We start from the raw sequence: 16,485 nt of genomic DNA, 5'->3' as shown, positions 1-16,485 counted from the left end.
GGTGCTCTTATCGAAACGTATAAGATTATGAGGAGGCTTGACAAGATGGATGCAGAGAGGATGTTTCCACTCATGAGGGAGACTAGAACTAGAGGGCATGATCTTAGAATAAGGGGCTACCCATTTAAAACAGAGATGAGAGAATTTCTTCTGAGGGTTGTAAATCTGTGGAATTCGCTGCCTCAGAGACCTGTGGAAGCTGGGACATTGAATAAATTTAAGACAGAAATAGACAGTTTCTTAAATGATAAGGGGTTATGGGGAGCGGGCAGGGAAGTGGAGCTGAGTCCATGATCAGATCAGCCATGATCTTATTGAATGGCGGAGCAGGCTTGTTCCTATTTCTTATACTAATTGGTAAATGGGGCAAAACTAGAGGACGTGGGACTGCTACAAATGTCAGGTCTGCCTTAGATATTTTCTCGAGTTTAGTGGTGCTGGACACTGTCGCAAGCAATCCCTAAATCTTGTATTCAGGACTGTGCCTATACTGCCCAAACCAATATATGTCGATCAATGGTACCCCATGTGATCTGAATTGGATAGCATGTCTTTCATGTGTGCCCTTGAATGCATCTCCAATTCTTTGGTAAGCTGACAGAAAATACTTAGTGAAATGAGGCCAGATACAAATTGTTAAGCTTGTTTATTTTACAGACTGCAAGTCAACATACAGAGTGACCGTTATAATCAAAATGTATTTACTACACTTAACCGTAACCCCCCTCTTTTGAATAAGAAAAACATTTAACTGTTCTATTATCGTCTTAGTGGACTTGAATCACTTTTCCTTGTCAGCCTACCAGTTCTGAGCTTAAGTGAGTGAATTTTGCCTCGCTAGGCTGAACTTCCTTCCGGAACCAATTGGACTGACTGATCTTGAACATGTGTTTTCTCTCTCTCTCATTTTTGATCACAGGAAGTGGTTGTCATTGTGAGTTTTCTGTGGGGAGTGGAGACTCCTGATCATTACAAACTGGGAAGAAACTAACCAAAGATCATTTTTTTTTTGAGACCCTTACAGCTATCAGTAGTGACATTCATCATTTGCTTGGGCAGAATTGAAATCCAGATCCAAGTGGTACAAGGACAGTGCATTAACCTGCTGTAGCTGCCGAGTGTTTGTCAGTTTGAAAACTTGCATGTTTGACTTCACAGGAAGCGTTCATCTAAAAATGTCAAAACATTTCAAACGTTTCAGATGCTGCTCTTTAACCTCCCATTCTTTTGCTATTTCCACCAATTTTCCTGTTAAGACTGTCAGTTCAGGATTATGTCTGACACATAGTTAGGTATCACATTGCAGGCTTGGGCTGATAACTTAATGTAGGTGATCAGTCACTGTAACCTGTTGTTGCACTTTGAGTCAGTAGGTGGATTTACCCATAACCCGATCGATTATAATTTTAGATTTAATCTTTATAAATTATATTTTAATAGCATAATCGGGCAGAATTTTGATTTTTCCATTCTGTAGCAGTCTTGATCTGGAGAACATTTGGCTGATGCTTTCATGCAAAATAGTTTACATGATTTCTGATTCTGTTTTGTTTGTTTCCTAATCTTACTGAGAAGTAATTCAAAGCATATATGTTGCAGTGGGGAAGAAGGAATCATAACATTTCAAAGTCTGTTTTCATCCTTGAACTAGAATTGCAAAAACTAATTGCACTTTTACTTCATGATCTTAAATGGTCTTTGCTTCACCATAACAGATCTAAGTAACAGTAAACATTCACAGTTAATATTACCAGAAGCCAAATCATAAGTTAACAATTTGATAATTCAGTTTCCTTGTACTGTTGGTGACCCTGGCCAACAGTTTGCAATGGAAAGCTGAGAGTAGATTAGTTCTGAAATCAGTCTTCTGTTTAGAAACAAATGAATAGGAGTCGGCCATTCAGCTCCTTAAGCCTGTTCTGCCATTCAGTGAGATCATGGCTGATGTGTATCCTAACTCCATCCACCCACTTTGACGCCATATCCTTCGATACTCATGGCTAGAAAAAAATCTACAATCCCAGATTTAAAATTATTAATTGAGCTAGCATCTGCAGCTTCTTGTGGGATAGTTTTCCACACTTGTACCATCCTTTTCAAGAAGTTTTTCCTAACTTCTCTCCTGAACAGCTAGGCTCTGATTTTAAGGTTATGTCCTCATGTTCTAGACGACTCCAGCAGTGGAGTTTGTCACTAAATTGTGCAAATACCAAAATCTACATTCGGGGTGTTATAAACGCACATGACCTGTACTTCATTGGGTAGATTTTGAGTATCGAACAACCAACGGGCAGAGCGTGACATTTTGTTGCAGTTGCTGGCATCTACCTAACAGTTTGATGAGATTACCTAGTTGTGTTCTGTCCACAAAAAGATAATCTAATCTAGCTAATTACTGTTTTCGCAGCCTCCTCCCAAAAAATCAGTAACTTGATGGATCAATAATGTCTCTCTCTGGAACACCACCATTTAAAAGCTGCTTTCAATTCACTTCATCAACCAAGCTTTCAGTCTTTGCTAATCTACCTCTCCTGGCTTGGTAACTGTTACCCTCTGTATTTCAAGTGAAGCAACTTGAGTTTTTCTTTAAGTTAAATGCTAGATTAATGCTAGTAGTTAAGGTTCAGGCTAGCAATGATACCAGTGGGATACCAGAGTACAAGCAAGGGAGAAGAAACATTAAAAAGACGTGCTTTTTAAGAAAAAAGGCAACTGTGCAAATAGAAACATGTAACAAAAATGTTAAAAATTTCAAAAATATTTATTAACGGGCATCTGTATTAATGTGTACTGTAGTGTCTTTAAAAACAAATTGAGCATCTCAAATTCCCTTCAACCCAGGGGGAGGATTATAGTCCTGAGACATAGATATAGCAGTCCTATATCTCTTCTCCCATAGGGAAGTGGAGCACAGCACAACATTTGTATATGATTCTCGTCTCAGTAATGTAGAAAAGTCTTGCACGAAACATGCTTTGTTTTATAGCTTTAATGCCACACGCACATTGACTGGAAGTTGGCTGACCAATAAGCATGTCTCACTGATGGCTTAGGTCGGCAATAATAAATACTCTTTGCGGTTTAGCCTGTCAAAATTGAAAGTGCCACACAAGGGGCCCAAGTTTCTGCCCTCTGGAAAAACAGCACATCTCCATAAGGTGTGGCGACTGTCTGGAATAAATAGGGCGCCGAAAACTTACCTTGTGATTCTCTGGTCTACTCAGGACGTCTTTGTGCTCGGCGTGGCGCAGCACAAGGGGTCGGTGGGGGAGGCAGGTCCTGGCGCTGAAAACAGTGCCGGGACCTCTGCACATGCGTGCCAGAGTGTGCACGCATGTGCAGTAGCTCCTCGCCCCCGAGGCTGTGTGGGAGGGGCCTGACCCCAGCCCTGGCCAAATAGGGTCTCTGGGCGAAGATTGGGACTCTGGCCTCCCTCCCGTCCAGCTCTCTTTTCCCCCCCCCCCCCGCCACGTTGTTGGCGGGACCCGCCCGCCTGGCATCTCGCTGGGGGCGGGCCCCGGCTTGGCCCCGTACAACCTCTCCCTCTCTCTCTCTTTTCCCCACCCCCCTTCTCTCTCTCCTTTCACCACCCCCCTTCTCTCTCTCCTTACCTCTCTCTTCGCCTCACGCCCCTCCTCTCTCTTCGACCCGGCCCCCCCCCCCCCCCCTCGCTCTTCGGCCCCGCCCTCCTCTCCTTCCTCTCCCACCCCTCGCTGTGAAACACTGACAGTCATAAAGAGAGACACTGGGGGGCCCCATCCCAGCAATCTGTTGGAGGGCTCCCGGTGCTACAGTAGGTGAGTAGAAACTTAATTTTATTTTTACTTTTTAATTTTTTTTGATTGATTTATTGATTTATTTATTATTGATGGCTCTTTATTTGTAAAAGTGAAGTGTTTAATGTTTGTAAACCCCCCTCCCCTCCCCTCCCCCCCCCCACCCCCATTTCTCGTTCCCTACGCTTGATTTATAAGTGTAGGCAAGGTTTTTCTGAGCGTACAAAAGTCTACACTTACTCCATTCTAAGTTAGTTTGGAGTAAGTTTTCACTCCCTAAACTTGCAAAACAGGCGTAAGTGGCTGGACACGCCCCCTTTTGAAAAAAAATCTGTTCTAAAATGAAACTATTCTAACTCACTAGAACTGGAGCAAACTAAATGCCAAGAATTGCAATTTCGAAGATGCTCCATTCTAAATTGTTGCTCCAAAAAACTAGGAGCAACTCGGGCCGAAACAGACGAGCCGAAATTCAAGGAAGTGAATTCAAGTATCCTACTGCGCAGATATCTGTTCTAAATCTATAACTGATATTTCCTGCCTAGGAAAAAGGTGGAATGATTGTATTGACCAGAGAGAGCTTAGTATCCATTACTTATCTGGTGGTAAATGGTATTTGGCACATGTATCTTTTTAAAGAAGCACCCTCAAGATGACTAATTTATTTATTTTGTATAATTAATTGAGTCTGTTTATATTCACTGAGTCTGTTACAATGGGCAATTTTCTTTTAATGAGAAAATATGGAACTGCCCAGAATTTGGGGAAAATATGTAGTTCTTCAAAGTTTCATACTGCTTCTACGCCAGTGTTTCTCAAACTGGAGTCCGCAGAAACCTAGGGGTCCGTAGTGACTTTCCAGGGTGTCCACGACCAGAGGCAGCCAGATGTAATTTCAAGCCTGCTCCTCTTTATAAATACGACACTGATTCAGTTATTGCAAATTATTTTTAACAGCGCGCTCTCCTTTTGCAACGCGTGTTCCCTGCCAGTTGAGCTGATTCCTTTCCCTGGCTCTGCAACCCTGTGCCACCCTCCCGGTATGTGATCAGAACGCCTGCGGCCCTTCAGTCAGGCACATGCATACAATCCCACATTGCGGTTGTTACAGAACATGCCAGTGGGACAGTATGGCGGTGTGTCATGCTTTCAGCATACTCACCTTGGCCAGCCAGTTGACTGCTTTAAAAATTGGCCAGCACGAAGTGGCTAATGACCATCTGTGCTGCGAAGTACCTAGAATAGGTGTGGAAAGCTGGCACATCCATCTCACTGATATCTAAGTAAATACCTGTTTTCTTAAAAGCATTATTAAGACACTCTTTATATGCCGTACTTTCCTATTATGAGTATTGTATAGTATAATTTAGACAGAGGGTCTGTGATTACTATTTGAAAAGAGGTCCGTCAGGGATCCATGATTACTAATTGATTTGAAAAGATGTCCTTCAACCATTAAAGTTTGAGAACTACTGCTCTGTGCCACAGCTGGTGGATTTAAAGAGCATATTGTAATGAAGCCTATCTGATCCATAGATCCAAAAATTAAATTGCATGCCATAGATGCTGGTAGTAAAAATAGCTTGTGTAATATCCTATAATTGGGTACTGCATAAGTGGAGTGAAACCAGGACATTCATATGACTGGCTTCAGTTTGTTACATCGTAATTTGTAATAAGGTGATTGAGTTCCCTCTCTGCCAAAGTGAACTAAATGTTCAAATCCAGACCAAAAAAAACAAAACATTACAAAATTGGGGAGCAAAATTTGCAAAATCAAAGATGTAGAAGATTATAAATGGTTCTAATAGAGTATTACAGGATCCATTATTTGTCTTAATTTTTAATCTTTCCTTTCCTTTTACTGAAGAGACCGAAAACACCGTACATTCAGAATACTATCCGCACCATTTCAATGGAGTCTGGCACCTATACATTAAATGAGAACCAGATTCTTCAACGTAGTTGGTTTTGTTGACTTCAGCCTTAATTATTAGACCAACAGTAAATTGATCACAATTTGATATTTAATTAGTAAATCGGTAATCATTCTCTAAAGTAATAAGGACGGCAGGTGCACAAAATTGAGGGGGGAAATAAAATCATAGCAGTATGTAAATACTCATTTCAGAGGTTGGGATAGAGGAAGCTTTATTATAAATCTGATCATGCTGTAATTGACCTTGAAGTACTTGGTATTGAAACTGGGTGCTTAGTGTCAATAGCCATTTAAATATTAATATCCCTAACCTACATTCACACACATATTCACCAAAACATTACAAAATTGGGGAGCAAAATTTGCAAAATCAAAGATGTATAAGATTATAAATGGCTCTAATAGAGTATTACAGAATCCATTATTTGTCTTAAGTTTTAATCTTTCCTTCCCTGAGCCCATGCCATTCTTGACAGCGGGCCACTAGAAGGTGCACATTCCCATTTGGAGAAATGCCTGACTTTTATGTGTGACTCCGCCTTGATAGTGTTATTGAGAATGGGGGCAGATGGTGGAATGAATGAGAAGGATCTGGTATCCTGCTCCTCTTTGGCATACTGTATTCATGCTCTAAAATGTCCTTACAACTGTGTCAGGATTTATGTTAGCAGTTACTCAGTTTTATTGCATTTTCAAAAATAAAAACACAAAATGATGGAAATGCATTATAGGTCTATCAACAAGAGCAAAGACAGGGAGGATTCTCTTTATCAAAGCTGGTTTAATATAGGCAGAAAAAACCCTTTATGGGGATGATCAGTTTGTAAGGAATATTAATTAAAGGAGACCAGACAAATCTTTAACCCCTTTACCTTAATCTTCATTAAAGAACTGTCTGAAAGTTTAGCGATTTATTAGAAACCTAAAATATAGCTTGCTTGAATCATCATTCATTAACCAGTCTAAAAAATATTAAGTTATACAAATCATCAAATGTTTTTAAGGCTATGCAGTGCAAAATAGAGTGAATGAGTTAATCTCTTCTCAAAGTCATCAAGCAAGTACATCATGAACTAACATTGCTTTATTAACGTATATATGATGACAGAATTAACAACATTAAGAGTACACGAGGTGCTTGAGCATGCACAATCGACTAGCAGAATTTGTAATCTATGGACAGTGTATCACACTAACTCAGCATTAGCTGGCCGAACGCAGAATACCCTATAATCCATTATACAAGAAATCTAACCACAAAATAACTACGCCGACAGGGGCGTGGTGTTGGTCAACTTGGACTTAGTGAGAGACTGGATATGGGCAGCAGAGTTTTGGACAAGTTGGGATTTACAGTGGGTTGAGGATGGCGCGGTTATTTTGTGGTTAGATTACTTGTATAATGGACAGCTGAACCATTTTTGGATCAAAAGTCTGTTATATATTAAAGTCTAATTCAGATTGTCGCTCATGAGCTCAGATTTTACAGCATTTCTCCATCATAAGGTCAGTCTTGAAGATGTTCGCTGATGACAGCAGTGTTCAGTGCTATTCACAACTCCTCAGATAATGGAGCAGTCCATGCCCGCATGCAGCAAGACCTGGACAACATTCGGGCTTATGCAGTTAAGTGGCACGTAACATTCACACCCCACAACTGCCAGGCAAATACTATCTCCAACAAACAAGAGTCTAACCACTTTCCCTTGACATTCAATGGCATAACCATCGCCAAAACCCTCACTATAAACATCCTGGGGTCACCATTGACCAGAAACTTAACTGGACTCGCCACATAAATAATGTAGTTACAAGAACAGGTCAGATGCTGGGTATTCTGTGGCGGGTGTCTCTCCTCCTGACTCCTCAAAGCCTTTCCACCATATATAAGGCACAATTCAGGAGTGTGATGGAATGTTCTCCACTTGCGTGGATGAGTGGAGCTCCAACCACACTCAAGAAGTTCGACAACATCCAGGTTCAAAGCAGCCTGCTTGATTGGCACCCCTTCCACCGCCTTAAACATTCACTCCCCTCCATCACTGACGCACCAGTGATGTACACTGGCTGCAGTTTGTACCATCTACAAGACGCACTGCAGCAACTCGCCAAGGGTTCTTCGACAGCGCCTCCCAAAGCCGCAACTTCTGCCACCTAGAAGGACAAAGGCAGCAGGCACATGGGAATATCAACATTTCCAAGTTCCTCTTTCACACACCATCCTGACTTGGAAATATATCTCTGTTCCTTCATCGTCGCTGGGTCTTAATCCTGGAACACTCTCCCTTCACCACAAGGACTGCAGCGGTTCATGGCAGTGGCTCACCATCACCTTCTCGAAGGCAATTAGGGATGGGCAATAAATGCTGACCTTGCCAGTTGTGCCCACATCCCAGGAACGAATATTAAAAAGTAATTCCTTGATCTCGTGCAACCTTATCCTTCCTCAACAGTCATGGTAGAGTTGCCTGTCCTTCCTCCTTCTGGAATGCTCATGTTACCTCTGGGGGCATCAGTCATGGAAATCTTCATTCATTGACGCAGTATCCATTTGCTCTTGAATCATCTTCTCTTAAATGTCCCATTTCTATTGTAATAAGACAGTATGGGTTAAAGATGGCTCTGCTTTAGGTTATCCCAGGTGGTACATAGCTTGGTCAAACGACATAGCCTCAGTGTCCCTACCTCTGGCCACTTGGAATCAGCTGCTAGCTGTGGGGTAAAGCCTTTGTTCTAAAATTACTGTCTGAAGCACCCCTGGTTCTAAGCATTACTTCTTTCTGTTTTCCCAGAGTTGTCAGATTGTTTTAAGTTGCTTTTCCTATTTAATTATGTTAGCTATTATTAGAAAACACAAGCTTACTGGCTTTAATAAAGTAAACTAATTTCAAAATGCTGAAAAGAGATGGAAAATGTTGATGTGCATGCCTGTGAAAAGGCATGAGCAAGGCAAGTAAAATGTTCAAATGGAAGGGAATTTGGTAATGTTAATCTACACAAATTTATTGCAAAGCTCTTTGGCTCTTTTTTTTAAACTGCAATCTTATGAATTGGTCTTGGGATTTTCAAAGTGCTGCCCCATTTTTGCTCACTGCAGCCCAAAGTGATTCTTTATATGCCTGAAGCCATTAACTTTCGTTTAATCAGACGGGTGAATTTCGTGGAGGATCTGATTAACAATGATTGATTAAATCAGAAAAAAGGAATGTACAAAGAGGCAGAGTCAGGACTGAAAGGTACATGAGGGGATCCAAGACTAGAGGAGCTTGCAGAGATGGGGTACGGCAAGTCAGGGATTTGAAGATGAGGACAAAGATTTTAAATTCAATGCATTGAGGGACAGGGAGTCAATGTAGGTCAGCAAGGACAGGGGCGTGGTGTTGGTCAACTTGGACTTAGTGAGAGACTGGATATGGGCAGCAGAGTTTTGGACAAGTTGGGATTTACGGTGGGTTGAGGATGGCAAGCCAGAAAGGAGTTTATTGGCAAAATAGAGTTTAGAGATGGCAAAAGTGTGGATAAGGGTATCACTTGCATTTTAAAACTCCATTAGACTATATTTACCATCTACATTGTCATTTTCTGCACTTTGTAAACAATTAATTCATAGAGGTTCACATTAAGGGCAGCTATTAAATCAAGAGTAATTTTCCTTGCTCCTTTATATAATGGCTCATAATTTGCGGTCAGCGGTGAAGCAAAGACATTCGTCGCTGGCTTGAAGAAAGCTGCCCACAAAGATCTCGTGATCTCTGATGAGAAGTTTGTTTTTTTCAACGTGTAGTTGAGATCAGTATAGTTTAGTGGGAAACCCTAACGCCAGTTGCTGTGATGCCAACAAGCTGTTTAAGCAGCCAATCAATGCAGAATTCTCTCAGACCGGGAACCTGGAAGTAAAGAAGCTCCTTTTATTCTAACCTTAAAAATGTTAGAGATTAAAGCAAAGATTGGAGCTCCCACATGGGGAAAAGATAAACCTGAACAAACTTTTAAAAATATAATTTTTTAAAAAAGTTTATTAAATTGTAATTTTCAGCATTATGGAGAAATTTCACATTGCATAAAATAAAATTAGTTTTTCAGAGCCATAATATTTGTTTAGCAGTCAATACGCTGTTAAAACCCCAGTTACACCTAAGACAACACGGTCAACTTTTATTGAGGTATTTAACAGCGATATTACTGTGGAAAAGCCCAAGTTTTTGTAGGTTTCACTGATTTCCCTGATTACACTGATTGCTGGCTGTGGGAAATGGGGGCAGGGGGCACAGCGCAGTCAGTGTCAGCAGTGAATGATTGACTGCAACTTCAAGATTTCCGCATTGGGATACGCCGCCGTTAAATCCTGAAGTTGCAATCAGTTTCAAAGGGTAACAAGTGTTCAAGTTGCCTCATATTCTGAGTCTATTACCTATTACCTAATAAGTGAATAACAGCCTATGAGCTCAAAAATATTTAAGCCACAAATTAACTGTTAGAAAATCCATAAGCAGCTATCAACTCCCCAATTTGTCCCATGGATTCAGGGATTAGTTTTTAAACTATCAGGAAGGCAGTTTCTATTAGCATAGGCAGTAATGTCAACTGTGAGGCGCGTAATTTTGAATGAAAATTCACCCGAACTCGGGATCTCGCGATTCTACTGAGGTAAATATGATTTTATTTCCAGCTGTATTGCTCTTCGTCACCGCCTCCTGTGATTGACTGATGGAGCCACGTGGGTTGGGTCGGGCTTGTCAATGGGGGAGGTCTGCGGCCCCCAGTGGTCCGCGAGAAGATTTGGCAATCGTCTCTCTCTTTTCCCGCCCCCCCCCTGTGATTAGAATAGTCTCTGATATCAAAACTGTGCATGTGCTCTTTGGCACCATGGCAGCATGGTTGGGCGAGTTGAATGGTTGAACCACTACTGCAGTGCATCAGTCATTGGCTTCTTGGGGATTTATATCCTGTAAGTTTTTTTTTTTGGTTCAGGTTTCTACAGACGGACAAGAACCAACTGAATGCTTGCCCCCCTGTCTTTCCCCTAACAGTCTCTTCTGTATAAAAAATGTTGCCAGTCCATTGTGACAAACGGTACCTAACTGGATGTTTCCCCACAGAAAGCACGTACTTGATCAATGGGATGTGAGTGACGTCCCACTACTGCCAGACCCCTACCTCCTTGTTAAATAAATGCCTGTAGGCAATTCTGCTCCAACTCCCGAGTTTTAAGTAACATTTCACGCACGGGTTCATTTTTGTTCGGAGGATTGCAATACTCTGACTCAGTGTTGAGCCTGCTGGCACTTGGAGTGAATGAGATGTAGAAGCAGTGGTCTGGGTAGTGCGAGGTCAGCTCGTGCTGTTCTCTCTGCGCCTCGGTGTTTACTAGGGCCGCTGCTATGGACGATCCTCCTCAGCTGCTTGTCGGACTGTAGCCACGGGAGGGTAAAGGGATGACAAATCTCCATCTCTCACTGATAGAGGAGAGACTGAATTGAAAGTGGCTGAAGTTGCGTCTCAAGCTGACTCGGCTGGTGGCTGCAGTACCCAGAATCAGTGCCAAGGCTTCAGGTTGCAGTGAATGAACTGGTGTAACAGCTGCTCACTTAAACCGGCTGGCTGAACAGAACTAAACGCATTTATATTCTTGGGCATTTTATTTTAAAGTCCCAACTCAATTGGCAAAAAAGCAATGAGGTCTCATGGTACTGGTACTATCAGGTTATTTTTCTTTGGCAATTCTTCAATGATGGAGTAAGATTGTTTGCCACCATAAAAAGAAAAATAGAGGATTTGAGTTTTAAGGTTAGCCACCTTTTTTGTGTGCATTTAAAAAAGAAATACTTGTATTTATATAGCACCTCACACAACCTCAGGCCATCCCAAAGTGTTTTACACTTTGCTTCCTGTCCAGGAGTGAAGGTTGTGGTATGCACTTCCTGTGTGGGAGCAAAGGTCAGAGAGATCGGGGCAGGGAAAAAATAGCAACTTCTGATTTCTATTCTAAATCTCATTTTTAAGAGTTTGTCTCCTGGCTTGAGGTGGTGGGGTTGGCAGTGCTACGTAGGAAACTGTGCCATTAACATTTGTAATTTTTAAGGGACTGTAATCTCCAATCCAGATAAAAACTTGAAGCTATATGTTTAAAAACTGTGGGATGTTTACAATCTGATGTTAGAGCAGAGTGAAAATAAAATACAAAAAGTGGCATGGTTGGGTGGAGTCTGATTGGCCCTCAAATTGCTCTTTTTTTTCTGATCTGGCAATTGACTATACAGAGAATGTAAATGGGAAATTTGGGCAGGAAAATGGGGGTGACAAAATAAGTTTAAGATCTTGAGTTGCAGTGTATGTTCAGACCAAAGGAGGAGGATGACTGAAGAAAACATGCACCAAATTATGATTAGATTTTCTCTATCTTCAGAGTATTTTTGCTTTTGCTCCATTCATGCTACTTCCCATTCTGTTCTTTATGTACACTTAAATGGAGCTTGCCTTGGTGCAGAAATGACTTATTTTGCTCAACTAAGAACAGTGGAAAAAGTGGCTAATTACAGCGACAGTAATTTGTGTAAATCACTGTTATTGCTAATTTGCTGTATTTGAGTAGCTTATGCTTCCTGTATTGTGCTTAAAGCAGCTCCATGAAAGATTCTTTCATTTAGGAGATGTGGGTAATGATATGGCAGTGGTGATTTGAGCCCCATGTTCCATTGTTCCAGTTGTGCAATGTGACGATGCAAAACCAACACAATAGATTTGTGTTCAGATTGAAAATTATGAATTTGTTGTTGATTTAATCCAAGATGGGCACAGTCAGATATTGGGACAAAGTGATCAGTCTTCGAAGTTCAGTTGCATGTCAACTGCAGGTTATGGACACCATAAACTTTGAAAAAAAATTGATGCAATGTATTTGCTTAATAGTGTGAAAGAATCACAATTTTAATTGTAAAATGGCTTGGACTTTTTGCCATTAGTTCTGCAGCGCAACAGTTGATTTAAAACTTGTGAAGTGAAATATATTTTTTAATCTCAATTGATCACGTCCTCAAATTATATTTTCCTTGTTTGATTATTGATTTTTTTTTTTGGTCATCTCCGCCCTCACAGGTGTAAGTGTCATGGCCATGCCAGTGAATGTATAAAGAATGAATTCAATAAGCTTGGCTGCAACTGCAAACACAACACAATGGGAATGGACTGTGGGAGTTGTCAGCCATTCTACAACGACCGACCCTGGCGCAGGGCCACTGCTGAGAATCCAAATGAGTGTCTGCGTAAGTATAGAACTGTGGATAGTTTGTAAACCCCAACATCCTTTCAACATGAGTATTCCAACAAAATGTTTAGTCCATTTTTGTTAATTGGTGAAAAATATAATTGGTGAAAAGTCAAAATTACCCCAGAAAATCTTACCACACTGAAATGACCCATTCAGGCCATTAAATCTGTGTTTGTGTTTGCCTTATGAGCTACCTGGTCTATTACTACTTTCCTGCTCACGCCCCATATTTTTTATTATTCCTCTTTTTTAGGCATCTATCTAATAATCCTTTTTAAAAGAATCTATGGGCAACAAGGGTTTGTGACAGAAAGTTCCACATTCTAGCAGCCCTATGTCGAAGATTTTATTCTTAACCTGCCCTTTAGCTCTTTGTTTTTTCCTTGGGAGATGTGATGTGTTGGGTTTCCAGCAGGAAGCTTACTTGCAACAAAGCGTGGGAGTTTCTCCACCCCCTCCCCATCCCATGAAAAAAAATCCGTTACAAATTAATTAGATTGAAATCTAATTAAAGTACATAGCAATACCAAATGTGGCAGTGTGCAGATGTAAGTTTGGAAGATATGTGTGTAATGTGGGAGAGTATTGTGGGAAGCATGTCACTAAACTGCTATAGAGTGCAATGGGTGCTTCTGTAAATGGGAGAAATGCTAAACTTGCATTTGCAATAATTTCCCCCCAAGAACTCCATTTCGTGGGCATATTAGAGTTTGTGGGTGAGAGATCATGTTTAATTTGCATATTGGAATGCTTTATTGAAGGTCTATTTCTTAACATATTAATTGTCCTGTAGCACTGATTCTCCTGCTCCTCTTTCCTCCCCCTCCTAGTTTTAGCCTACATCAGCTCTTTGTGGAGTACATAGAAACATAGAAAATAGGTGCAGGAGTAGGCATTCGGCCCTTCAAGCCTGCACCACCATTCAATAAGATCATGGCTGATTATTCACTCAGTATCGATTTCCTGCTTTCTCTCCATACCCCTTGATCCCTTTAGCCGTAAGGGCCATATCTAGCTCCCTCTTGAATATGTCCAATGAACTGGCATCAACAACTCTCTGCGGTAGGGAATTCCACAGGTTAACAACTCGTGAGTGAAAAAGTTTCTCCTCATCTCAGTCCTAAATGGCTTACCCCTTATCCTTAAACTGTGTCCCCTGGTTCTGGACTTCCCCAACATCGGGAACATTCTTCCTGCATCTAACATGTCCAGCCCCATCACAATTTTATATTTTTCTGAGATCCCCCTCACATCCTTCTAAACTCCAGTGAATACAGGCCCAGTCGATCCAGTCTCTCCTCATATGTCAGTCCTACCATCCCGGGAATCAGTCTGGTGAACCTTTGCTGCACTCCCTCAATAGCAAGAACGTCCTTCCTCAGATTAGGAGACCAAAACTGAACACAATATTCCAGGTGAGGCCTCACTAAGGCCCTGTACAACTGCAGTAAGACCTCCCTGATCCTATACTCAAATCCCCGAGCTATGAAGGCCAACATACCATTTTCCTCCTTCACTGCCTGCTGTACCTGCATGCCAACTTTCAATGACTGATATACCATGACACCCAGGTCTCGTTGCACCTCCCCTTTTCCTAATCTGCCGCCATTCAGATAATATTCTGCCTTCGTGTTTTTGCCACCACAGTGGATAACCTCACATTTATCCACATTATACTGCATCTGCCATGCATTTGCCCACTCGCCTAACCTGTCCAAGTCACCCTGCAGCCTCTTAGCGTCCTCCTCACAGCTCACACTGCCACCCAGCTTAGTGTCATCTGCAATCTTGAAGATATTACACTCAATTCCTTCATCTAAATCATTAATGTATATTATAAATAGCTCGGGTCCCAGCACTGAGCCCTGCGGCACCCCACTAGTGACTGCCTGCCATTCTGAAAAGGACCCGTTTAGCCCAACTCTCTGCCCAACTCGTCCTCCCCTCCCCCCAAAATCTCTCTCTCGTCCTCCCCTCCCCCCATCTCTCTCTCTCTCTCTCTCGTCCTCCCTCCCCCCATCTCTCTCTCTCTCTCTCTCTCTCTCTCTCTCGTCCTCCCCTCCCCCCATCTCTCTCTCGTCTCTCCCCCCATCTCTCTCTCTCTCTCTCTCTCTCTCTCGTCCTCCCCCCATCTCTCTCTCTCTCTCTCTCTCTCTCTCTCTCTCTCTCTCTCGTCCTCCCCCCTCTCTCTCTCTCCTCCCTCCCCCATCTCTCTCCTCCCCCCATCTCCTCCCCCCCCCATCTCTCCTCCTCCCCCCATCTCTCCTCCTCCCCCCATCTCTCCTCCTCCCCCATCTCTCCTCCTCCCCCCCATCTCTCCTCCTCCCCCCATCTCTCCCACCTCCCCCATCTCTCCTCCTCCCCCCATCTCTCCTCCTCCCCCCATCTCTCCTCCTCCCCCCATCTCTCCTCCTCCCCCCCCTCCTCCTCCTCCCCCACACTCCTCCTCCCCCCATCTCTCCTCCTCCCCCCATCTCTCCTCCTCCCCCCATCTCCCCCCTCTCTCCCTCCCCCCATCTCTCCTCCTCCCCCCATCTCTCCTCCTCCCCCCATCTCTCCTCCCCCCTCTCTCCTCCCCCCCCCATCTCTCCTCCTCCCCCCATCTCTCCTCCTCCCCCCATCTCTCCTCCTCCCCCCATCTCTCCTCCTCCCCCCATCTCTCCTCCTCCCCCCATCTCTCCTCCTCCCCCCATCTCTCCTCCTCCCCCCATCTCTCCTCCTCCCCCCATCTCTCCTCCTCCCCCCATCTCTCCCTCCTCCCCCCATCTCTCCTCCTCCCCCCATCTCTCCTCCTCCCCCCATCTCTCCTCCTCCCCCCATCTCTCCTCCTCCCCCCATCTCTCCTCCTCCCCCCATCTCTCCTCCTCCCCCCATCTCTCCTCCTCCCCCCATCTCTCCTCCTCCCCCCATCTCTCCTCCTCCCCCCATCTCTCCTCTCCCCCCATCTCTCCTCCTCCCCATCTCTCCTCCTCCCCCCATCTCTCCTCCTCCCCCCATCTCTCCTCCTCCCCCCATCTCTCCTCCTCCCCCCATCTCTCCTCCTCCCCCCATCTCTCCTCCTCCCCCATCTCTCCTCCTCCCCCCATCTCTCCTCCTCCCCCCATCTCTCCTCCTCCCCCCATCTCTCCTCCTCCCCCCATCTCTCCTCCTCCCCCCATCTCTCCTCCTCCCCCCATCTCTCCTCCTCCCCCCATCTCTCCTCCTCCCCCCATCTCTCCTCCTCCCCCCATCTCTCCTCCTCCCCCCATCTCTCCTCCTCCCCCCATCTCTCCTCCTCCCCCCATCTCTCCTCCTCCCCCCATCTCTCCTCCTCCCCCCATCTCTCCTCCTCCCCCCATCTCTCCTCCTCCCCCCATCTCTCCTCCTCCCCCCATCTCTCCTCCTCCCCCCATCTCTCCTCCTCCCCCATCTCTCCTCCTCCCCCATCTCTCCTCCTCCCCCATCTCTCCTCCTCCCCCCATCTCTCCTCCTCCCCCCATCTCTCCTCCCCCCATCTCTCGCTC

General features: G+C 43.8%; 1 protein-coding gene across 1 annotated transcript in view; it reads left to right on the top strand.

Moving 5' to 3' along the window:
* Window positions 1–16,485, top strand: part of lamc1 (laminin, gamma 1) — a 295,041-nt gene that overhangs the window by 196,788 nt on the left and 81,768 nt on the right. The window contains exon 4 of the mRNA XM_070887137.1: window positions 12,811–12,977. Within this exon, the coding sequence (XP_070743238.1) occupies window positions 12,811–12,977 (167 nt within the window). The remainder of the gene's footprint in view (window positions 1–12,810; window positions 12,978–16,485) is intronic.

The sequence above is a fragment of the Pristiophorus japonicus genome, chromosome 8, assembly GCF_044704955.1.
Source record: "Pristiophorus japonicus isolate sPriJap1 chromosome 8, sPriJap1.hap1, whole genome shotgun sequence".
NCBI classification, from domain to species: Eukaryota; Metazoa; Chordata; class Chondrichthyes; family Pristiophoridae; genus Pristiophorus; species Pristiophorus japonicus.
This window is presented reverse-complemented; position numbering and strand designations above follow the sequence as displayed.